The following is a 24,999-nucleotide window of genomic DNA, read 5'->3' as shown; positions in this document are numbered from 1 at the left end:
ATTTTCTATCAAATTGTGGTTTAATAATAATAAAACCAAACAATGGGGATTATTTTATTATTATTATTATTATTTTGGAGGAATCACAATATTCTCATTTGTATCAACAATATATATTGTGGCCATTGTTTTCAAATATCATCCGAGATAGAGATGATTCGGGCGAGTCATCTCACTATTGTTTATGAATGAACAAGATGAGATGTCCCCATCGAAATCTTATTCTTCTCCTTTGTTTCTTTATCTTCATTTTCTTCTTTCTTATTCTTTTATGGTTACGATAGTGGCTACCATTGTAAAATGCATGATTTAAAAAAACATATATATTTCATGGGGACAGTTCATGGGACAACAATTGTGACAACATCTATGACAACTATTTTTTATAAACCACTTTTGATGAGGTTAGAAGTTTTGGAATGGGCTGATTTTTTGGTGAGGATGATCTCTATGGCGAGGAGATCATCCTCACCAAAAATCAGCTCATTTGAAACTTCTAACGCCAATTTACAAGTTGAAGAATTGTGGACCATCAATTTTTTGTAAATACTTTTGATGGGTTTAAAAGTTTTGGAATGAGCTGATTTTTTTGTGAGAATGATCTCTATGGTGAGGAGATCATCCTTACAAAAAAATTCAGCCCATTCCGAAACTCCTAACCACATCAAAAGTGATTTACAAAAAACCGTTGTCATAAATGTTGTCACAATTATTATCCCTTGAACTACCCCATATTTCATATATTTGAAGCCGACAATCATGAAATATGCATTAAGGGAATCTAGGAGCATACACAACGTCAAAACAGGAATATTTCGGCATCACTGTAGCGGTAAATTCGGCGGCCCTAAGCCGTCGTTTATATTTCGTCGGTCCAAAGCCCACGTTTAGGCCCAGAAAATATTTCGACAGACTTGGCCCACCGAATTTTTCTATCGTTTTACCGGCCCGTTCTGTTTTTCTGTTTTTCTCTTTTTCTCTTTCTCTCCTTCGAACTCTCCCTGTAAATCTCTCTCGCTCGAACTCTCAAACTCTACTCTTTGTCTCTCTCAATCTCTCTCGAACTCTCGTCTCTCGTCTCTCTATCTCTCTCGAACTCTCGTCTCTCGTCTCTCGTCTCTCTATCTCTCTCGAACTCTCGTCTCTCGTCTCTCTGCCTCTCTCGATCTCTCGAACTCTCATCTTTTAAGTCTCTGTCGATTTCACCTCTCTGTCTCTCTCGATCTCTTGAACTCTCGATCTCTCCTCTTTAAGTCTCTCTCGATCTCTCCTCTTTGTCTCTCTCGATCGATCAATTTATAAAAGTTGCTGATCGTCTTCTTTGACTTAAGCTCAAATCCTCTCGATCTCGTCGTCATCTGCGCCTTCCAAGAACTGAAGCTCAAATCCTTGATCTTCTCTTCTCAGCCATTTGATTGGTTCAGATCCAGTAAGTATTGCTTCACATTTCTAAACATTTGTTGTAGAAATTGTTAACTCTTCATCAATTTTTAAATTATTCTGATTCTTCATCAATTTCCCTTGTTTTTAGGGTTTTTTTTCCTCTGATTGATGTTAGTAGTATTTACATAATTTATTATGAATTTAAGGCCTAAAAATATATGTATTGAGTTATTAAGATAGTAAAATCTTATATGGACAAAGTTTCAATAACATAAGACACACGACTATGAACAAAATTGAATGGATGAACACGATATTTTTATTTGACACCAAATCTTTTGGATAAGGCTTCGATGAAAGACCAACATTTGCTCATGTAAAATCAGATCATGAAGTAGGCCACTTCTTGTATCATATTGAACTGTCTGATTTGCTTAAATTTGATTGTCTGGCTTTTTCAATAGTTACTTCTTTGACACTTCAATCATCGACATTAGATCAGATGGTTAGGAAATCCATTTGTGGATTGGGTGATTTTAAGTTTGTTTTTAAGTGGGGACAATGGGACCACACATTTAGGTCTGTCTAATCAGAAAAAAAAAAATTAGTAGGAAAATGGTTTTCCCTATACAACTCATTTTGCAGTGTACATTTGCACATTTTCATAAGGAAATATTTTTTGGATAAATATATTTTCTTATATTGGCAGGAAAATATTGTTTAACCCGAACCTATATCAGGAAGATATTTTCACATTTTTTTTCATGATTGGTGGAGAAGCTGTAATTACTGTAAGGTCAAATTGCTTTCAACCACTAGATTCTATCAAAATGACCATGATAGTATTTTTAAAACTCCTAAAACAAATGTTATGTCCTGAAGAACTACATCTTATGGAACAATGATTTGTTGTTATAAATATTTTGTGCCAAGCTGATGAACCACTGCAAACACGTCACGTGTATTGATCTCTCTGCGTAAGAGCAAAAAACTTATTTAAATATTTACTAGCTCTTCAAAAAACTTATTTAAATATTTGCAAAAAACTTAGTGTAAGTCTACACCTTGGTTCATATGTTAAATCAACCAAAAAGTCTCTGTTTTCAATTTTGTTTCTTCTACTTTTCACGTTCAACCAAGGGACTTTTCTAGCCTAAAGCAACTTTTTGCATCAAAAGATGGATTAAGATGGGAGGGAAAATAGTTTCTCTTGGGAATTCCCATGAACATCTTCCAAACTCAGATGAATGTTTGATGTTGGTATGTCAAATGTCTACTTGTTAAATCTCTTCAAGTAAAATCACACAAAAATAAAATGAAATAAAGAGTAAAAGCACACCTAGCATTTGAAGGTAAAAACACAAAGTACTACCTAGCCTGTAGTAAATCATAGGTAATAATAATATTAAAAAAACACGTCAGTATTTATTTGTTTTATTTTATTTTGAACACGTCAGTATTTATTTGTCTTATTTTATTTTTGGGTGCGATTCTGTCTACACCGGTAATGCTTACAAATTCACAACCCTCACGTGGACCAATGGGTGAGTAGGGTTTCTTGGGGTCGTTAAAGTCATTCCTATCACCATGGATCCAAAACATATCACTCCTTTTATATATAGTTTTTAGTTGAAGTATTAATTAATAAAGGGAGAGGACGTGGGACTGCGCAGATCCTTTACTCCCGCTGATGTATCTAGGGGAGGTAGCAAACTGCTACTTATCCCATATATATAATATTGATCTCACCTCGACCTCGATTGTATTTTTATGTGTGGACTTATACACCTAAGTTAAGTTAGGTAAACTTGATTGATTGATAATTTCTATTCCTTTGTTTATCATGGGCTAGAACCCACCATCAAGTGGCTTGGTCAAGTCCACGGTGAATGCTGTTGTATTGTAGGTCTATTTGATCCTAAAAGTCTGTTTCTTATGGCTTTTGATCTGTTTATATTCTGATGCAAGCTAATCCAATTTGTGCAAAACTAAATTGATGCTTTAATAAAGAAAACTATAGAATATCTTTTTAGAATGCAAAGTAGCGTAAACCCTTTCTTGTATTGGAGTACATTCAGCAGAGACAATGGGGCCTTAAATCTAATGGTCATAATCATAAGCAGTTTTTATACCCTTTTTTGTGTCTAAAATTACTTGAATGAGCCTATCAAGGAATGCCAAAGCCTAGCTGATGCTACTGTTGTTTGAATCATGAGAAAAACATTGCTCTCAATGTTGGATCTAAGTTTTTTCCTTGTAAGGAGAGTTTAAGGACCTATTTAGCTGCAGCTTTTAATGCTTTGTTATCTGTTTTAATGTGTAAAATGTGCTATAATGATAATAATGGAGATGTTTGAGAGTGTTTAGCTCTCATGCTTCTCTCAATCTTGTAGTTGTGACTTATAACTAGTTAATTAAAAAGACCCAAGACAGGGACTGACCAAACTCACAATTCTTCCCATCTTATCCAAAAGCCTTTCAACTAACAATGATGATGATGATGTCAAAGAGACGAGTGGGACTCTCTATTTTCATTATATTAAGGTGTACAAAATGTGCTTAGTTTAAATTAAAGATAAACTAGAGGTGCTAAATGTGATAGGATTTCCTAGAGGTTCTGTTTATCATGAGTCATTCAAGTACCTAAATGAACATGGTGGAACAATACAAGCCACGATGAACTACTAACAACAATAACCTATGTTCTAAAATTCATTAATAGTGAAAGTAGTACATTAGTGTTTTCATGCAGGTACTTCCACGTGCCTTATTCTTTGTATGATTTCAACATATACTTGGTCTATAAATAATGATTTTGGTCCACCTTGTGGTCCCTTTTAAACCATGTATATGATGGATTTGTATAGGTAAATTTACCATGTATTGTTAACATAGGATAGTTTTGGTCCACATTGTGATCCCCCTTAAACCATGTGCATGCATGCGTGCACAACTTAGTAAGTATTAGCATATATCTTTATCGCTTAAGGTCCAATTTTTTTTATTTTCAACTTATTTTGTGAATCTATCCTTTTTTTTTCCTCTTACTTGTCAGTTGTATGTTTGATGGAGAGACTCGAAGTTCCAAGCAAAGAGTGGATGTCGAAACCTAGGTTATCAACGGAATATATTGATGGTGTAGTGTCATTTATTGAATACTTGAAAATGAATAAACAGAATTTCGGTTATGATGATCATTATTTTTGTCCTTGTGTCAAATGTCGTAATATTTCATTGAGAAGGAAAGATATAGAAACAATCGTAGAATACTTAGTTTGTGACGGTGTAGATACTTCTTACACGAGATGGATATTCCATGGAGAACATTGGAGGGGTGGGGATCATGTAACAGTCGGGGCTAGTACATCTGTTCGTCAGTATGATGGAGATATGGTCCCAAGAATGACAGACATGTTGAATGATGCGCTTGGACATTTTTCCAACGAAGAAGATGAAGTTACTTGTATGGACGAGTGTTCTGATAGAAACGATGACCAAGTTCATGATGATTCAATAGATGATATTCAATATCACCAAATGATAGAAGAAGCGATGCAACCCTTATATCATTCATGTCGAAAAGAGGATACAAAATTGTCAGTTATAGTTGAGTTGTTGAGTATGAAAACTAGACATCAATGGTCTCAGAAGAGTTTTGATGAATTGTTGCAAATGATTAAAAGGATATTGCCACATGATAACTCTTTACCAGAGAATACCTACTCTGCAAAGAAAATGATCAAGACTTTACGGATGAAATGCGAAATTATTCATGCATGTCCTAATGATTGTATATTGTATTGGAGAGAGAATAAAAGTAGAGATAGTTGTCCAAAATGTGGCGAGAGTAGATGGAAACCGGTTAATGAAAAGAAGTCGAGGAAAAAACTATTACCGGTGAAAATATTGAGGTATTTCCCACTAACGCAAAGATTGAAAAGAATGTATAGTGTGCCATGGATTGCAGAGAACATGAAATGGCATTCTAAAGGATGTCAACAACGAAAAGAGTTTATGTGTCATCCAGTTGATTCATCTTGTTGGAGAGGAGTGGATAGTAAATGGGGAGATTTTGCTATTGAGCCACGCAATGTTCGGTTGGGACTTGCAACAGATGGATTTAATCCATTTGGGATGAAAAACAACTCATACAGTTGTTGGCCTGTTATGGTTGTTCCGTATAATCTACCACCATCTTTATGTATGCGGAAGGAGTTTACGATGTTGACACTTTTGATTCCTGGGAGAAATGGTCCAGGACATGACATTGACGTGTACTTGCAGCCACTGATTGCAGAGCTAAATGAGTTGTGGTCTACAGGAATTGAAACATATGATGCTAGCACTAAACATATGTTTACAATGAGAGCAATTTTGTTATGGGCTATACATGATTTTCCAGCGTACGGTCATTTATCGGGTTGTAAAACAGCGGGAAAATTTGCATGTCCTGTTTGTAGTGAAGGAACAGATTCAATGTGGTTAAAACATGGTGGAAAATTTACTTATATGGGGCACAGAAAATTTTTAACTGATCTCAACCATCCTTTCAGAAGTCAAAAATCTCAATTTAATAGGTATGAAGAAAAAGAGAAGCAGAATCGTCGGTTGAGCGGAGTTGATCTATTAGCCAAGTTGGAAATAATTCATACAGAGTTTGGAAAATTACCAGGTAAGAAAAGGAAAAAATCTATGAATGATGAGACTCCATGATCGAAAAGATCAATATTCTTTGACTTGCCTTATTGGAAGGATTTGCCACTTCGTCACAATCTTGATGTGATGCACATTGAGAAAAATGTGACTGAAAATCTCTTCGCAACAATTATGAAGACGAAGGATAAGACCAAGGATGGCCGTAAAGCTCGCTTAGACTTGAAAGAAATGAAGATAAAAAAGAATTTGTGACCGATGAATATTAATGGCAATGAGGTTTTACCAAAAGCTCTTTACGAACTGTCTAATAAGGAAAAAGAATTAATTTGTAAAACCTTGTGGGATTTGAAAGTTCCTGTCGGATACAGTTCAAATTGGAAACAAAATGTGAGTTTACAAGAACTTCAATTGAAAAATTTGAAATCACATGATTATCACATACTTATGCAACATTTATTACCGGTGTTGCTAATGCACGCATTCAAGATGAAGAATCAAAAGCCGTTGCGTGCCGCTATTCGACAACTCTCGATATTTTTCAATGTCTTATGCTCGAAAAAAATCAATCGTTTGGAGTTACAAAGTTTTAAAGGACGTATTGCAGAAACAGTGTGTATTTGAAAAATATTTTCCACCTTCCTTTTTTGTTTCTATGATACATCTCCTTGTGCACTTGGTGGAGGAAGCGTTGATGTGCGGACCAGTTAGATATCGATGGATGTATCCTTTTGAACGGTATGTGATGATCAATAAGCAATGAATATTTTTATTTGTCTTATCGTTTTCTAATTCGTAAAATATTATTAGGATGATGAAGAGTTATAAACGATATGTGGTGAACCAAACATTCCCAGAAGGTTCTATCACAGAATGTTATCTTATGGAAGAAGCAATGATGTATGCTATGCATTACATGCCCGATGATTTACGTAGACTAGGAAGTCATCAACGAGGCCAACATATGATTATGAATGATGACTGTGAACCTGCCTACCCTATTGATAAGAATGGGAAACGTTATGTTCTGAACAATGTGGAGTACGAGCAAGTTCGCAAATGGGTACTTCGTCAGTCTGCTGAGAATTCTCAATGGGAAAAGTATGTAGCAACAACTCAAATTTATTTCTATATTATATGAATTTAAACCTCATTAATTCATACTATCTTCTATAGGAAATATAATGAATACCTTCAAAGTCTTGCGTCAAGGGCTAATAGTCGAAAGATCAATTCACAAGCAGAGAAAGAAATGCCATACGCTTATTGGGTTAGAGAACAACTACATGACGATTTCAGCCCCTCAATCACAAAAAGGCTTGCTATCGGCCCAAATGCTTCTGTAATTTCATATAACGCATATGCAGTAAATGGGTATGTTTTCTATACAGCGGAATATGAAATGAATTTATCAACACAAAACTCTGGGGTGTCAATGAAAGCTGTAACGAGTTTCCGGGCAAATGCTAGAGATACGAATTATGTAGATGAAGAAATTACCTATTATGGTATTGTAAAGAAAATACTTGAGTTTGACTACCTAGATTTCAAAGAGACGGTATTTTATTGTGATTGGGTGCGTATAGAAGATTCAAATGGGTATATGGTTGATCGAGACACAAATTTACGATATGTTAATCTAGAGAGATTGATGAGAAATACAAAAGTGGACGATGAACCATTTATTCTTGCCTCACAAGCAACTCAAGTTTTTTATTGTAAAGATCAAAATCGGCCTACGGAAGCTTGGCACGTGGTTTTAGAAGCTCCAAAGAGATTGAATAAAGAAGTAGACGCTTTTGAAGATCCTTTAGCATTTGTGGCAAGTAACGTGGATGTTTTATCATCTGTTCTTAAAGAAGATATCATTGAAAATGATGATGAAAATTAACTATATTGGTATGTTATGTATCTATTTATGAAAAATAGTGTGTTATAATAGTAATGATCTACTTTTATTTCATTCAAATACAAATTCATTGTTGATATTGTATAATATTTCTATTTTGCTTGTTATTTAACTCACTATTATATATATATATATCAAAAAATCAATTCATGAAAATTAGTTGATATACATTTTAACCAATCTAATTTAAGACTTTTTTTTATTTATTGAAAGAAAGAATTTTCGATTAAAAACAAAAGATCACTCCAATTGATTTGATAGGGTAAACAAGCCAATTCTCTCATAACATCAATGGCGGCCTAGAGCAATTAATTGGCACTTACAAGTTACAAGTTGATAAGGAACTATAAAAATACCCATAAATTTCAATTGATGTCTTTTGATTGACTTACAATTAATCACCCAACTTTGGTTAAGTGATCATGTCTATGACAGACCTCTTCATTGTATGAATCTGGATGACAAATGTCCATGCGATTGGGGTAATCTAGATACTCTCTAATTCAAATGATTTAAGCATATAACGAACTACTTTGCAATGAAGGATACGTATGAACATGCATGAAAAAAGGGCAAGAAAATGATTTTCCCAGAAAATACATTTTTCAAGTGTACGATTGGGATTTATTTTTTCTTGAAAAATGAATTCCCACCCAGAGTGATTTCCCCTTAGAAGGGAATTTTTTTTTTCTGAATACTTCACTGGAAGGAAAATGATTTTCCAACCTCTTATGTACCCCATGCGCAATATTAAAAACCGGTAGAAAGGGTATAGCAAAATAGAACTCCACACACAACCGGTAGAAAGGGTATAGCAAAAAAAGCAGAAGAAATGATAAGTATTAATCTAATTATTAATTTCTATATTCTGTTTCAAATGTTCATTAATTTGTATTGTTTTTTATTGATGCATTTTTACTTTTTAATATTTTGCACATTTTTGGTCTAAACAGAAAAAATATAAGACGGGTGGTCGGCAGCCCACAAGAACAGAGCTCTTCATTGATAGTCATACGAGGAGTGATGGTAGTGCTCTCACTCCTGAGTTGGCCAAATCCCTCGTAAGTAATGTCATTTTTTTGGTCAAATTGTTTATTTTTATCTTTAAAAAAATTACTTATCATCGTAATGTTTTCATTATTTTGTAGAGTCAATTAAACAATCTTATTAAAGAAGATCCTAGCTTTACCCATAAAGATATTGACCATGATTCTATTTCCATTGTATGTATGATTTATATTATTTAATTTTAATTTTTTATTTACATACATTATATTAATCGTAGTTGTGCATAGGTGTTTGGGAAAGATGGAAAAGGTAGAGTAAGAGGTATGGGAGGTGGAGTTTCAAAGACTTCATTACGTTATACAACTCAATGTCGGAATTATACGGATAAGTTTGAAAGAGACATGGTTAATTTAACTCAATTAGTTCATGCACTAATGAAAGATAAGAAGAAGAAAAAGAAGCACAAGAACAAGCACAAGAAGAAAAAATCATCTACATATGAAGTTGGAGGTCCTTCTACTCAGGTAAAATGTAAAAACACTTTAGCTTTAGAGATTCTTCATTTAATTTTTTTTTTAATATTTAATTCATATAAATGATGGATTTTAGCTTATATATCTAATCATAAACAATAATTTTATAGGCGACATCGGATTCCACAATTCCTAATAAGCGAGGAGGTAAAGAACCAATATCAGAACCATTACCATCCTTGAATAATGGTAAGGTATGCTTATTGATGAACTTTAGAAGGAATGTGATCTACGGCAAAGGAGCACTAGTAGATCCTGAGAAGCCAGATATGGAGTATTATTCAATTTGTATCGATGAGATCATTGATTCTTCGGCTGAGCTAATGGATAGAGATGGACCCCAAGGGACTTTACTTGATATTCTTTGTGGTGAGGTGATTAGATGGCCTAGGAGCCATTATCGTGTATTTTGATGAGCATGAGGTAATTTCCATAAATGTTGGATAGATGATCATACTGTACTGTTTAATTAATTTATTGTCCCTATTCTAGTTTTATTAATTTTAGCTATTAAATGATCATGCTGTACTGATTCTAGCTACCCTTAATTCCACAGATGGAGATGTATGAGAGAAGAGCCAAGAAGGTAGAGGATATAAGGTGTATGATCAAAGCTGAAGATGTGGGACTGTTAGATTGGCTGGAGCTGATCGATGAAATTGGAAGACTAGGATTGGGGTACCTGTTCGAGAAGGACATCAAGAGAATGCTGGATGTCATAGCTACCGAGAACAATAATGATGGAGCGGAGGAGAGTCTCCATGGCATAGCACTTTGCTTTCGTCAGCTTAGACAATATGGGTATGAGATATCCCAAGGTATTAGTCCTTGTCCCTCAAATTTCAATAATCTAGTTAAGATGTTAAATTTAAGACTAATCAGAACCAGTGATTGAGGCAAAAACCTGTCAAATTGGTCAGACCTAAGTTCACTTGTTAGAGGATGGTTGTATTTTTCTTGACATAGTGATTCATGACCATTCTTTCAGTTTGTCTTAATGTCTACAAGTTCTTTTACAAGATTTCTGGAGAGCCTTCATTTGATATCATACTGACATCCCTTTATTGATGACCTTTGCATTCCAATTGCCCTTATATTTTTCAGGCTGTTTCTAGAAGAGCTACTTTACATGAGATGATTAGAGACTACAGGAAAGCAACAAGTGATCTTCAGATACTTATCTCTCTTCTTAAAAAGCAACCAGAGGATAAGACCACAGTGGAAAAGAAGCCAAGAAAGAAATTCCTTTGAATATGTATCTGATTTTGTAAGTATTTCTGTTAAATTGAATTCCTTGACTATGGATGACCGTCTTGTATATTTTGTTTTGGTTGTGTTTTGCTTCTTGTAAGATGGCCCACCTTGGCTGCTGTTTCCTTTTCAGCCAATGGACAACCAATATAACATGATTTCCTAATTATAACTTTTTTGTTTTTGTTCATCATTTTTTATATATATACACATTCAGTTTCACTGTCAATTTATGTAGATTGTGGTTTTAGCTTTGAGATTTTTGTGAGTGTTTTTTCTTTCTCGTATTTCTTGATTTCAGGTACAATTTGTTGCTTAGAATATAAGAATCTTTCTCATCTGAAACAAAACATCTGTGCTGAATGGTAAATGATTTCAACTTTGATTGACTTTGAGTGGATTTTGTTTCAATGAATTTACGTGCGTTGTAGCTTAGAAGAGATTTTTGGAATCATTTTGGTAGATCTGTTCTTGATATCATGTTAGAAATGAGAGCAATGTGCATAAAACTGTCTGTTAAGGAGCTCTCAGCGAGCTTGAGTTTCTTAGAGAAATCAATATTTTTCAACTTGATCTACAGTTTCTTCAAGAGAAGTTCACGAGTGGTTCTTCATTATTACCTTCAGGCTTCAGGAGTGGTTCTTGTAGCACATGTTACTCATGTAGTTGCTGCTTTAAACTTATCTTGCCCACTTATTTTGGAAGCAATTAATGAAATTGTTCTTATAAAGGTCAGTATGAATCAAATTTATGTACCATATTGTAGAATTGATATACCTTAAAATATAACGTAGTCCCTTTTATTGTGTTGTGTAAGGTTATACATTTGTGTACAGAAAAGAATTAGTATACTGCACATACAGTGCAAACTTTGAATATCAGAAAAAATTTCATCACATACAAAAATCAGGATTTGTTTGGCATTCATGTATCCAAGTTTATATGGCTATAAACAGTCCCTATGTGATTGTGAATGAGTAGAGGCATTGAGTCCATGACATGCTTGGGCTATGATATCTAGTTTTGATGAAGGTGAACTTGAATCCAACATTGGAAAAGACCCCCAACTTAGATTGTTTCAGCAGCTAGTTTGATTTAATCCATGTTGTCCCATATTCCAAATTAATGGAGGTGTGTGGCTAGTTAAATAGCTTTTTTTTTTGTATCTTACACAGATGAAGGGGATTTGTTTATGTTTGCTGGTTCCCACCATGGGATGCTTAGTGATCCGCCAAAACTGGGCTTTGAGCAGAGTTCCTCTATTTGAAGTACTCCATGCCAAGGCTCAGATGGTAAGTTTCCATATTACCTATGAGTGGTAATCCTTATTACTTGCATTTAATGGATTAGAATCCCCTCAAAATCAAGGCTTTAAATCCTTATTTTTGGGGTGTCCTGTTAATAGGCCAGCAGACCCATTCACACACTGGATCTAAGTTGGGCTGTGCAATCTATTATATTATAATTGCTGAATCCAAACTTGTTTACTATGCCCATATCTGGGCTTGGGACTGGTAATATAGTGCAAAAGAAACACTACACAGTACTTGTGCTTGCAGTATTTTATATTTCCTAGTGATGAGATATAGTTGAGTGTGTTTGCCAAACAATTGTAAACTCTGAGATTGGTTGATGGATTTCTGATTTTTTATTTAAATATGTTGGTGAGGAAAGAATAACCTATAAAATCAAGTTCAGTTTTAGAACATATATCTCTTTACCATTTGGCAGGTACGCCAGGTGATTGGAGCCACATTATCAAGCAGATTGGAATGTTTACTTTCACAAGATTGAACACTGAACAAGTTGCCTTCATGACCAAAGAGTTTCACATCTATTTGACATCCGATGGGTAACAATGCTCTTTCCCCTACTATTATTTATCTTTTTAAGGACTCTTCACCCTATTTGCTCACTCTTGTTTCTGTGCAGGCGAATTAGCATGGCTGGTCTAAGCTCTAGAACAGTCCCTCACCTTGCAGATGCTATGCATGCAGCCGTCACCCGTGTTGCTTAATTAAAGGCACATGATATTTTAATAGTTTGATTTTTATCTCCTATTCGACATCTCTACGGAGCATCCTACAACATACTATGAAGACAACGAAGAAATGGGATGACACGTCCAATTGAAAGTGGGATTTTTTTTTTTTTGTAAGACTTCGATACATTGATGTATGTGAATATGATCACAGGAATTCTTCCAATATGTGAGATTAAAATTTTGAATTATATAAGTAATTTTTTTTAAAAATCTTACTATTCTTTATACTATAAATTGAATGCAAATTGGTGTGGATTAGATGTGAATAGATGGGATGGAATGTGAATGTTGATGTGGATATGAATGTGTGATTTTTTTCACAGGTGTAGGTTGAAAACAAAAGCATTTTGTCACATAAAAGTTCTGATCGTCGAAAATATGGTAAGAACCCAGATTCGACGGTCTTAAACCGTCGAAAATATTTATTCGACGGTTTACGGCTGTCGAATTTATAAAGAATTCTATGGTTTTTAGCCGTCGATTTTTTTTTCGACAAGAAAAAATTCGATGGTCCCATTCGACGGTCATGACTGTCGAATTGACCCATAATTCGACGGTTTTAGACCGTCGATCTTAGGGTATTTTCACCTAGTGATAGTAACCAAGTTTGGATTCGACAATTATTCAACTTGGGTATGTTCAATTAATTTGGAAAAATTCACGAAATTTTTGAAAAAAAAACACTAGCGCAAAAAAAAATCAAATGGCACCTATAATTTCAAAAAAAAAATATCAACTATTTGTCTTTAAATAATTGATGACTATTTTAGAATAAACACTGGAATTTTTTGGATAATCACTAATTTTTTCAAGAGACTCCCTTTTCAAAAAAAAAAATTGGCAAAATTTTTTCTAGTGTATTGTGACTATGACTTCGACATTGTGAAATTAGGATCCATACGTACTTTCCTCACTATATCAATTTGTGTACCATGAACTCTCATCACTAAACAAAATCCTCACAAACCTTTGTTAAGTAAGGTGAACAACAGAACAAAATGACATCTTGATTTTAGTTGTGTTGAAGTATGGTTCAAAATCAATTAGGCTTGCTCCAAGTATGTGTGTTTTTGGTTGGTCCAAGGTAATTTGGGGTTGTAACTTATGTAAGTAGCCCACTTATGTGGTGCTTGTAAAAGAGATTTTATTTTCTTTTGTTGTAAGAAGTTTAACTTCAAAAGATGAGAAGTTGAGATGTTTGGGAAGATTGAGATCTAAAAGAAGGTAAAGCTAAGTGATAGAGGTGTGTTTCCTTGTATCGAGTTGCCCCATTTTCTTCATAGTGAAATCGAGTTCCAATACTCATATCTTTGTGGACGTAACCTTTGGATGAACTACGTAAAATCTCGTATTGTGAGTATTGTGTTCTTACTCTTTCTTTGTGTAATTATTTCTCTTTTTTGTATTTGCTACTATCAGTTGGGTTATCTTTCATTGCCATTATCAAATAAGGTCTTGGAATGTGTGACATACAAGGTGTTTGGTGAAATACCCAATAGGTATTTGATCAAATTACTAAGTGAGTTTCACAGAGGTGTTTACATACACAACAACTAGTATGAGAGCCTAGGTTATGTAGGAAGTTTGTAATGGCGGAAAAAGGTACAACGATAATCGAAAGTTCCGATGAGGTAAAGTTTGAGGTGAAACATTTTGATGGAAAATCAAATTTTACATTGTGGCAAAGAAAAATGATGAATATTCTTATCCAACAAAGGTTTCATAATTGCATTTGAGGCATTGAAGCGAAGTTTGGAAGCGTTTCTAATGAGACATATAAGGAGTTGGATTTGAAGGTTATTAATTCTATTGAGTTGCATGTTTTCGATGTACAACATCATAGAAGAAAAGATTGAAAAGAGAATATGGGATAAGCTTGAGAAGCTTTATATGGGAAAGACTTTGTCTAACAAATTATTTCTTAAGGACCAATTCTACAGTTTAAGGATAAAAGAGGGATATCATGGAGCATTTGAACAAGTTCAATCAGTGTTTTAGTGATTTGTTGAAGGTAGAAGGGAAGTTTGAATAAGAAGACAAAGCATTATTTTTGTTGAGATCACTTTCTAATTCCTTCAAATGTTTTCGGATGACTCTCATATTTGATAAGGAGACTTTCAAGTTTCAAGAGGTGATTCAAAACCTTATCTCTCATGTGACCATGAACAAGTCAAGTAAGAAGGATGCTCAAGGTGAAGGATTCAGTGGAGGTGTTACAAACACATTGAGATTTCAACATTTTCAAGGGTTGAAGAATTTTTTCTCCAAGGTGGAGATTGTTAAAGTATGATTCAAAATCCATTAGGCTGGATCAAGTATGTGTGTTTTTTTAGGTAATTTGGGCTTGTAACTTATGTAAGTTGCCCACTTATATGCTGCTTCTAAAAAGGATTTTGTTTTTTTTTTTTTTTTTTGTAAAAAGTCTAACTTCAAGTCTAAGTCTTTTCAAGAAAAGAAAGTAGAGAATAAAAAAACCCAAGAGATGAGAGGTTGAGAGGCTTGGAAAGATTGAGATCTAAAAGAATGTGAAGCTAAGTGATAGAGGTGTGTTTCCTTATATCAAGTTGCCTCATTTCTTCATAGTGAAATTGAGCTCTAACGCTCATACATCCGTAGACGTAGCATTTGGGTGAACCATATAAAATCTCATGTTGTGGGTATTGTGTTCTTACTCTTTCTTTGTATGGTTGTTTATTTTTTTTGCATTTGCTACTATTAATTTAGTCATCCTTTATTGTCATTATCAAACAAGGTCTTGGAAGATGTGGCATACAAGGTGTTTGATGAAATACTCAATAGGTATTTGATCAAATTAATAAGTGAGCTTTACAAAGGTGCACACATACACAATAAGTTGTTCAAGCTCTATTATATCAAGTCAAGTTTATAAGATTCTAAAATTTGAAAAAAAAAAAAAATTGGGTTTCAAAATTTCAGTTTTCCAATTTGTAGGAACAACGCCATTAACCGTCTCCCTTTTATTCTTTTTAATATTATTGAAGATAGTCCTTCATGAGTCACAATTGTCAAAGTATTCAAAATTTTAAGTTGAATGAATCTTGTTCCTCCATTCAATTTTGTCAATTGCTAAAGAAATTTTTCTAATTTCATACATTTCCCTTTTATTAACTAATCAATTACTCTAAAAGACTGATCTATTGGAGAGAGTTACGGGACTTAATTAGGGTATGACCTTAGTGACCCAATCATTCTGTTAGGGGTGTTGCTCCTGCTCTCAAATCTCACTCCAATGTTTTCAGAATAAATCTTTTTCCAATCCCTACTCTTAATATATAGGAATCGGCTCTCAAAATATTGAAACCCACTTGCATAAAAATCTAATTTCATATATCATATTAAATGGGGTTTTTTTTTTTTTTATTTCTTAAATATCTATTAGTGGGGTATGTCCTCAAAAGTAAATATTATAATGAATTATTGTCGAGTATTACAATTAGAGACCACAATATTATAATGATTACAAAAATTAAAATATTAATATAATTATAGAATGAATTTGAATCCTTCAAAATAAAATAAGGTTTAATTATTAAAACATATACTGATTATTTAATTTCTAATAATTATATTGAAGAAGAATTGTTTGTTGTAACTAATTGGAGGTGGTGAGTAACATAGTAACAATAGTGATATAGTCAAGCTATATGAATAATATATATATATATTTTTAATCCAACCAAGCAATGGATGTAGGCTGCATGAAAATATAACAATTATAGATCATGATGGAGTCAAGTATAGAGTTTACTAGTAAAGCGTGTTTATTTTATTGAAAATTATTAATTTTAAATTGTAAAAGAGGTTTTTTTGGAAGAGAAACTATGTAGTGATGGATTAATTACAGCAAATGAAGCATACTAAGTAACTCAACAATGCTTTGGAGGCGCTCTACACCTTAAGAAATTCTTTAACTTGGCACTTTTGCGCTCTCGCTCATAGTTTGAAATTCAATGTATGGCACAAAATCATTATGGGATTAATTTGAGTATGATTTGGCATCTACATTTAGTTGTTCGTTTAAAATTTGGAAGAACGGCAAAAATGTGATACTAGAACGGTTCAAATATAATTTGACTTTAATACTCTAGAGAACTTACAAAAATTCGTGTATATACATATTAAAATTTTCATAGAACTCATATCCAAATATTTAGAAAGCTCCCCCTATCTTTTTAAGATTTATTACTTTTATTACTTATTCTTCAAAATCACCATCAATACCCTTCATCTTTGAACTAATCCTTGGTAAATTAATAACATATTATACTATTATGCAAGTGTATCAAACACTCAAGCCTCATTACAAATCAATAACGCTTGGGTGTAAATTACACATAAATTACACACACACACACACACACAGATAGATATATATATATATATATATATATATAAATTTTTTTTCTTATGATTAATCATACTATTTACACAAATCTTTATTGAGTTACCAAGACTCGTGTTCAAAAAATCTGAGAGAAGAGAGAAATGTAAAAGGAATGAAAAGGTTAAATGTTGATTGATAATCTTGACATTTAATAACAAACTATAATTAGTGATTGTCTATTGATGAAACCTTCAAGTGTAAGGAATATTATCATGTGATATTGAGATAGAATTTTTTTATTATAAAAATATAGGTTAATTTGTGTTTTTAACCCTCTTTACAGAAAGTATTTTTGATTTGTTTAGTTTGGGAAAAAAATTAGTCATTAATGATTTGAAAAGGTTCAAAGAGCCACGAATTTTTAATAAGAGTTGAATTGGATGGAAGTTTTAATCGTTTTGTGTATCATTTGAAAATTTTGCATACAATTATCAAATTATACTAAATATGCTCTGGTCACTAAGACTAAGAGTATGACACACTTGAGAGTGGACGAAAATATACACTTTACACTCTCCCTCACCCATAAATTTGTGAATATAATTCACAAATTTTACTAAGTACAGAATCTTATATCTTTTTCTTCAAGATACTCAAGGAAAAAAGATCTACGGTTTTATGCACTCGCCACGTCAATCACATATGTTTTTTCGAATCATTTATCATGAGAGTTTCTATTGGCATCACAGCTTTTACTTATTACACCCTAATTTCTTAAATTATTTATCACCTCAAATTAAAATATCAAAACATATTCTTCAAATTTTACAAAGGTTTGGCTCAAATTATAACATTATAATTTTAAAAAAAACATTATAACACTCATTGAAACAATTTAAGTAGTTGTTTACAATTAATCTTATATAAAATTTTAAACCCAAAAATAACATAAATAAAATAAAATTGAGAGAGTTTCAATAGGCACCCCAATTTTTACTTATTTTCAACCAATCACTTATTTTCTTTATTTTTAATTGGGGTAATAAGTAAAAGTTGGGGTGCTAATAAAAATTTTCTCAGTTTATTAGTCTTTATTTATTAAATGTATTTCCATATGGTGTGTTGAATATGCAAAATTCAAAGTTTGATATATTGTTCATTTTCATTTTCAAAACATGCATCCGTCGCTTTTTAACCTATGAACTCACAAGTTCGTCACTTTTAATTCATAGATGCACCAACAAATTCATTGATTAAAAGTATGAATTCATACTAAAAAACATGTTTTGAGAAGTAAAATGAAAAGTGTATCGAATCGGAATTTGGAGATAAGTTGTGCCCCTTGTGGGAAAAATACTTTACTTATTCTCAGCCATTCATTTATTTTTAATTGGCGTGTAATAAGTAAGAGTTGGGGTGCGAATATCACCTCTCTTTTCATATGTGATGTTGAGAGAGAGAGAGAGAGAAGAAAACTAGTTTTCCATAAATAAATTAAAAAAAGAGGGGTAGAGCGACGATGGGAGAGAGTCATATAGATATTGAGAAAGCCAAGAAATGGTTGGAAGATTTCAGCCGTGGTCGTACTGGTCACCAGATCGAAGCCCTAACTCATCAAGGGCTCAAGATCGTACTCGCCAAGAGAGGTTTGATCAAGTGCAACTTCGTCGTACCAAAAGAAGTAGCAGTAAGATCTTTTCCCCCCTGCTTCATCATCATCATCATCATCCAATTTTACTTTTTTATTTTCTTTAATTTAATTAATCTGTGTTTTTTTTTTCTTAGGTATTTTGTGTAATTTTATTATATTTTGCAGGATAAAAATGGAAATTGGCATACAGGAGCAATAGCTACTCTGATCGACAACACAGGGGCATCAGCGATAGCGGCTTCTGTAGGGAGTATCTATGTATCCGTTGATTTCAACATTTCTTACTTTTCAACGGCTAAGATTGACGTATGGCTCTCAATCCCATTATATCTCATATATTTCAGTTAATATATATATTTTTTAAATTCGTGATTAAATCTGCAAAATTAGAGGATTTTTTGGTAGGGTGACACAGGATTTACTGTAATTCTCACAATTCTGACGTGGACAAGCATACATAACCATAGATGATTTGTACTCGTATCCCGAAGAAACACATCTATGGTTATGTTCACATCCCACGTCAGGTTTGTGAGAATCGCAGTAAAATGCGCTGTGTCATTCCAGCATTTTCCAAACCGAAATTTGGATTAAAAAAAAAAAGTAATGCTGAGGTGACATTGGGATTCTGCGATTCTCACATTTCAAGTTGAATGAATTTAGTTTAATATGGGGAATGCTAATGCCTATGGCTTCATGGGGACATCGATAGTAAATACCTTCAATTTTTTCATAAATATTAAAATTTTGAATCATGTTGGAGTGACACAAAGGGGGACACAGGGATAACACAATGACGTCATGGCGGGCACATAACCGTAGATGCTTTTCCGTGAAATATAAGTAAAAAAGCATCTACGGTTACATGTCCACCACGTCATTTGTGTCGCCCATGTGTCCCTGTTTGTGTCAATCGAGCATTAGCGTAAAACCTTCAATGGCATTTTTGTAAAAGTATTTATATACCAAAATACTCTTATTTTTTCACTAAAGATAATAATAAATGTATTTCATGAGTATTTTTCAAATAACTAAAATTGCGGAGGATGTTAACATCCCCATGAAACAATAGACGTTAGCATTCCTTTTATGTCTAGGATTGACTTGGTTGGTTCGAACCAGAGTCATCCGGTTTTCAAAAATACAAGAAATGGATCTTCTATTTCCGATTTTAGAGAAATCCTGATTTTCATCGTAAGAGGTTTTTTCCCCTTTTACATATTACATGATAGATCGGATTCTAGAGTTGAATTATTCGCAAAAATCAGATTCTAGAATCCAAGCCAAAGGCTTTGGAATTTGTTATACAACGATGTCATCCAGATATAGGCCATTGGATTTCAAGATGGTGTCATCCATCAATGGTTTAAATTTGTACAATTCTATCCCCCCAAAAGGAGGAAATTTTGTAACACTTAGATGATCCAAAACATGGATTAATGTAAACTCGGCCAAATCAAATTTATTCCCAAAACCAGACCGATGCGGATCAGACTTAACTATGCTCATTACAAATTTTTGAATATCCTTGGGGAGTTATATAGTAAGAGCCTCAAAGTTTCTTAAGTTTTGGCATTTGGTTCGGGTTCTAGAATCTGATTCTTTCCCACAATCTTCAAAATCTGATGTTGTGTTCTCTTTATAGATTATATAAAAAAAAAATTCTTCGATAATCAAAATAAACAAAAAAAAAAATCGGGTAAAGTTAGAGATGTAGCAAAATCACTTTCTAGTGATCAATTGAAACCTAACTCATTATAATCGTTATTTTTTATTTTATTTAATTCAGGAAGAAATCGAGATTGAAGCTAAGGTATTGGGACAGCAGGGAAAGCTAGCTTCAGTAATGGTAGAAGTTAGAAGGAAAGAGAGTGGAGAGATGATTGCTTTAGGAAAGCAATGGATGACATCAACCAGGATTAACAAGAGAAAACCATCAAGTAAGCTTTGAATCAAATTAAATAGATTTTTATAGTTTATTTTTCTTGTTCAATTGTCAATTTTCTATCAAATTGTGGTTTAATGATAAAAGAACCAAACAATGGGGATTTTTTTTTTTTTTTTGAGGAATCACAATATCCTCATTTGTAGTTACAATTGTGGCCATTGTTTTCAAATATCATTCAAGACAGAGATAATTCGGGCGAGTCATCTCACTATTGTTCGTGACAAGATGAGATGTCCCCACCGAGATCTTACTCTTCTCCTTCGTTTCTTTATTTTCATTTTCTTCTTTCTTGTTCTTTTATGGTTATGATAGTGACTCCCATTGTAAAATGCATGATTTTAAAAAAATATATATATTTCATGGGGATGGTTCATGGGACAACAATTGTGACAACATCTATGACAATTGTTTTTTGTAAATCACTTTTGATGGGGTTAGAAGCTTTGGAATATCCTCACAAAAAATCATCTCACTCCGAAACTTCTAACCCCAATTTATAAGTTGAAGAATTGTGGACCGTTAATTTTTTGTAAATCACTTTTGATGGAATTAGAAGTTTCGGAATGAGCTGATTTTTGTGAGGATGATATCTATGGTGAGGAGATCATTCTCACAAAAAAAAAATCTGCCTATTTTGAAACTTCTAAACCCATCAAAAGTGGTTTACAAAAAATCGTTGTCATAGATGTTGTCACACTTATTATCCTTTGAACCTCCCCATATTTCATATATTTGAAGTCGACAATCATGAAATGTACATTAAGGGAATCTAGGAGCATAGTAACCAAGTTTGGATTCAGCAATTATTCAGCATGGGATGTTCAATTAATTTGGAAAAATTCACGAACATTTTGAAAAAAAAAAAGAAAAAAACATGGGAGAGAATTTCTAGTGGGAAAAAAATCAAATGGGACCTATAATTTCAAAAAATCAACAATTTGTCTTTAAATAATTGATGACTATTTTAAGAATAAACACTAGTTTTTTTTTTTCGATAATCACTAATATTTTCAAGAAACTCCCTTTCGACGATTTTTTTGGCAAATTTTTGTCCAATATTGTGACTATGACTTTGACATTCTGAATCAAGGATCCATACATACTTTCGTCACTATATGAATTTTTGTACCAAGAACTCTCATCACTAAACAAAATCCTCACAAACCTTTGTTAAGCGAGGTGAACAACATAACAAACTCATATCTTGATTTTAGTTGTGTTGAAGTCTGGCTCCAAATCAATTAAGCCAGGTCCAAGTATGCGTGTTTTTTGGTCGGTCCAAGCTAATTTGGGCTTGTAACTTATGTAAGTGATTCACGTATGTGATGCTTCTAAAAGAGATCTTTTTTTATGAATGATTTTTCAAAAAAGGTTTGGGTTTACCTTATGAATGAAAAATCCGATGTCTTTACCAAGTTTGTGGAGTGGAAGTCCGAGGTAGAAAATCAAGTACTTGAAAAAACAACAATGGGGATGAAGACAAAGATGGCAAGTTCTTGAAGTTTTGCAAAGAAGATGCATCACAAGACATTTCATCATGACGAAAAATATTCAACAAAATGGCGTGGTCAAGATGATGAATAGAAGTCTTATGAAAAGTAAGAGATGCATGAGACTACATACAAGGTTGCCTGAATCATTTTGGGTTAAATCAGTAAACTATGCTTGCTATTTAGTTAATCGATCACCAACTAAGCTACTTGAATTTTAATGTGCCAGAGAGGTATGATCGAGTAAAGAAATAGATTACTCTACATTGAAGGTGTTTGGATGCAAGGCATATGTTCTCATTCCTAGTGATGAGAGAAACAAATTGTAATCAAAGTCACTCAAGTGTATATTCCTCGAATTCGATAAGGGATTCAAGCTTTGAGATTTGGTAAACAAGAAAAAAAATCCTTAGTAGAGATGTGGTCTTTGATGAAGGTTTCATGGAAAATGAAGAATTCAAGAAAGATGATGGTGAGAAGTCGGTTGTTGGTGACAATGTAGTTGCTACTGAAATTCCTATTAGTACGGAGAATAATATAATGGAAGAACTTGAAATTCAATTTGAGGGTGGTAGCACATCCGGTAGGAAAGAACAACAAAAAGAGAGGATTTATGATAAGTCTTCTAGCATAACACAAGGAAGGCCAAGAAGAACCATCATACCACCGCAAAGATATGGATAGGAAGATGAAATGCACTTTACACTTGTGGCAAGTGAAGGAAATCTCACTAAACTGGTTACAATGGACAAGTTTGAGCATTGCTTAAACTTGTTTAATCTCATTGCTTGTTGAGATTGGAAGGTACCTCCTCACTTGAGGTGCATGGAGATGAGTGATTTCACATCAAGGTGGAGGTGTTATAAACACATTGAGGTTCCAAGACTTCCAAGGGTTGAAGAGTTTTTTTGTCAAGATAGAAATTGTTAAAGCATGGTTCAAAATCAATTAGGTCTGATCCAAGTATATGTGTTTTTTGGTCGGTCGAAGGTAAGTTGGGCTTGTAACTTATATAAGTAGCTCACTTATGTGATGTTTCTAAAATGGATTTTGTTTTCTTTGTTTTAAAAAGTCTAACTTTAAGTCTAAGTCTTTTCAAGAGAAACGAGTAGAGAAAGAAAGAAACTCAAAAGAGGAGAGGTTGAAAGATTTGGGAAGATTGAGATCTAGAAGAATGTGAAGTTAAGTAATAGATATGCGTTTCTTTGTATCGAGTTGCCCCATTTTCTTCATAGTAAAATCGAGCTCCAACGGTCATACCTCCATGGACGTAATTTTTGGATGAACCATGTAAAATCTCATGTTGTGGGTATTGTGTTCGTATTCTTTCTGTGTGTGGTTTATCTTCTTTGCATTTGTTACTATTAGTTGGATATCCTTCATTGTCATTATCAAATAAATTCTTGGAAGGTGTGGCATACAAGGTGTTTAGTGAAATACTCAATAGGTGTTTGATCGAATTACTAAATGAGCTTCACAAAGGTGTTCACATACACAATAAGGTGTTCAAGCTCTATTATGTTCTATTTCAAGTTTATAAGATTCTGAAATTTGAAGAAAAAAAATTGGATTTTCAAAATTTCAATTTTCCAATTTGTAGGAACAACACCATTAACCATCTCCCCTTTAGTCGCTTAGTGTTGTTGAAGATAATCCCTCACGAGTCACAATTTTCATCAAAGTGTCCAATGTTGTTCCTCCATTCAATTTTGTCAATTATTAAGAAAATTTTCTAATTTCATACATTTCCCTTTTATTAATCAACCAACTACTCTAAAAAACTGATCTATTGAAGAGGGTCATGGGACTAAACTGGGGTATGACCTTAGTGACTCAATCCTTTTATTAGGGGTGTCACTTCCGCTCTCAAACCTCATTCTGACGCTTTCAGAATAAATCTTTCTCTAATCCCTGCTCTCAATATATAGGAATCAACTCTCAAAATATTGAAACCACTTACATAAAGAATCTCATTTCATATATCATATTAAATGAGTTTTTTTTTTTTTTTTAAATCTATTAGTCGGATATGTCCTCAAAAATAAATATTATAATGAATTATTGTCGAGTATTACAATTAGAGAACAAAATATTGTAATGATTACAAAAATTAAAATATTAATGTAATTATAGAATGAATTGGAATCCTTCAAAATAGAAGAAGGTTTAATTATTAAAACATAATATTGATTATTTAATTTTTAATAATTATATTGAACAAGAATTGTTTGTTCTAACTAATTGGAGGTGGTGAGTAGCACAGTAACAATACTGATATAGTCAAGCTATATGAATAATATTAAAATTTAAAAATAAAAAAAAAATCCAACCAAGCAATGGATGTAGGGCGCATGAAAATATAACATGTATAGAATTTATTAGTAAAGCGCATTTATTTTATGGAAAAGTATTAATTTTAAATTGTAAAAGAGGTTTCTTTGGAAGAGAAACTACGTAGTGATGGATTAATTATAGCAAATGAAGCTACAATAGTAACTCAACAGCGCTTTGGAGGCGTTCTACACCTAAAGAAAAATTTTAACTTGGTGCTTTTGCTCATAGTTTGGAATTCGGTGTACATCACAACGTCATTGCAGGATTAATTTGAGTATGATTTGGCATCTGTTCGTTTAAAATTTGGAAGAACGACAAAAATGCGATACAAGAATGGTTCAAATATAATTTGACTTTAATACTCTACAAAACTTACAAAAATTCATGTGTGTACAAATTAAAATTTTCATTGAACTCATATCCAAATATTTAGAAAACTCCCCACTATCC

The 24,999-nt window shown here is 33.1% G+C and overlaps 2 protein-coding genes across 7 annotated transcripts; both read left to right on the top strand.

Moving 5' to 3' along the window:
• Window positions 1-1,077: 1,077 nt before the first annotated feature.
• Window positions 1,078-12,895, top strand: LOC147388765 (aspartate aminotransferase, cytoplasmic isozyme 1-like). 5 transcript variants are annotated; one of them, XR_015170381.1, is made up of 5 exons: window positions 1,078-1,429; window positions 10,591-10,753; window positions 11,913-12,029; window positions 12,469-12,589; window positions 12,670-12,895. XR_015170381.1 is itself a non-coding variant. In XM_086417489.1 (3 exons), exons 1-3 carry the CDS (start codon window positions 12,227-12,229, stop codon window positions 12,752-12,754), a joined length of 231 nt encoding a protein of 76 aa, XP_086273615.1. In that variant the 5' UTR covers window positions 12,212-12,226; the 3' UTR covers window positions 12,755-12,887. The 5 variants fall into 5 exon arrangements, 1 of the variants encoding a protein (XP_086273615.1); XR_015170382.1 differs by lacking the exons at window positions 1,078-1,429; window positions 10,591-10,753 and adding an exon at window positions 11,084-11,102 and having other exon boundaries at window positions 12,670-12,890; XR_015170380.1 differs by lacking the exons at window positions 1,078-1,429; window positions 10,591-10,753 and adding an exon at window positions 11,176-11,468.
• A 5,682-nt stretch (window positions 12,896-18,577) lies between these two features.
• On the top strand, window positions 18,578-20,980 carry LOC147388764 (Thioesterase superfamily protein). 2 transcript variants are annotated; one of them, XM_086419592.1, is made up of 3 exons: window positions 18,578-18,813; window positions 18,943-19,035; window positions 20,567-20,980. In XM_086419592.1, the coding sequence occupies exons 1-3, from the start codon at window positions 18,646-18,648 to the stop codon at window positions 20,726-20,728; spliced, it is 423 nt and encodes a 140-aa protein (XP_086275718.1). In that variant the 5' UTR covers window positions 18,578-18,645; the 3' UTR covers window positions 20,729-20,980. The 2 variants fall into 2 exon arrangements, with proteins under 2 accessions (XP_086275718.1, XP_086275717.1); XM_086419591.1 differs by having other exon boundaries at window positions 18,581-18,813; window positions 18,943-19,083.
• The last annotated feature ends 4,019 nt before the right edge of the window (window positions 20,981-24,999 follow it).

The sequence above is a fragment of the Akebia trifoliata genome, chromosome 12, assembly GCF_017979445.1.
Source record: "Akebia trifoliata isolate Shusen 1 chromosome 12, ASM1797944v1, whole genome shotgun sequence".
Taxonomy (NCBI): Eukaryota; Viridiplantae; Streptophyta; class Magnoliopsida; order Ranunculales; family Lardizabalaceae; genus Akebia; species Akebia trifoliata.
The sequence above is the reverse complement of the archived record's forward strand: the minus strand, read 5'-3'. Positions and strand labels throughout refer to the sequence as shown.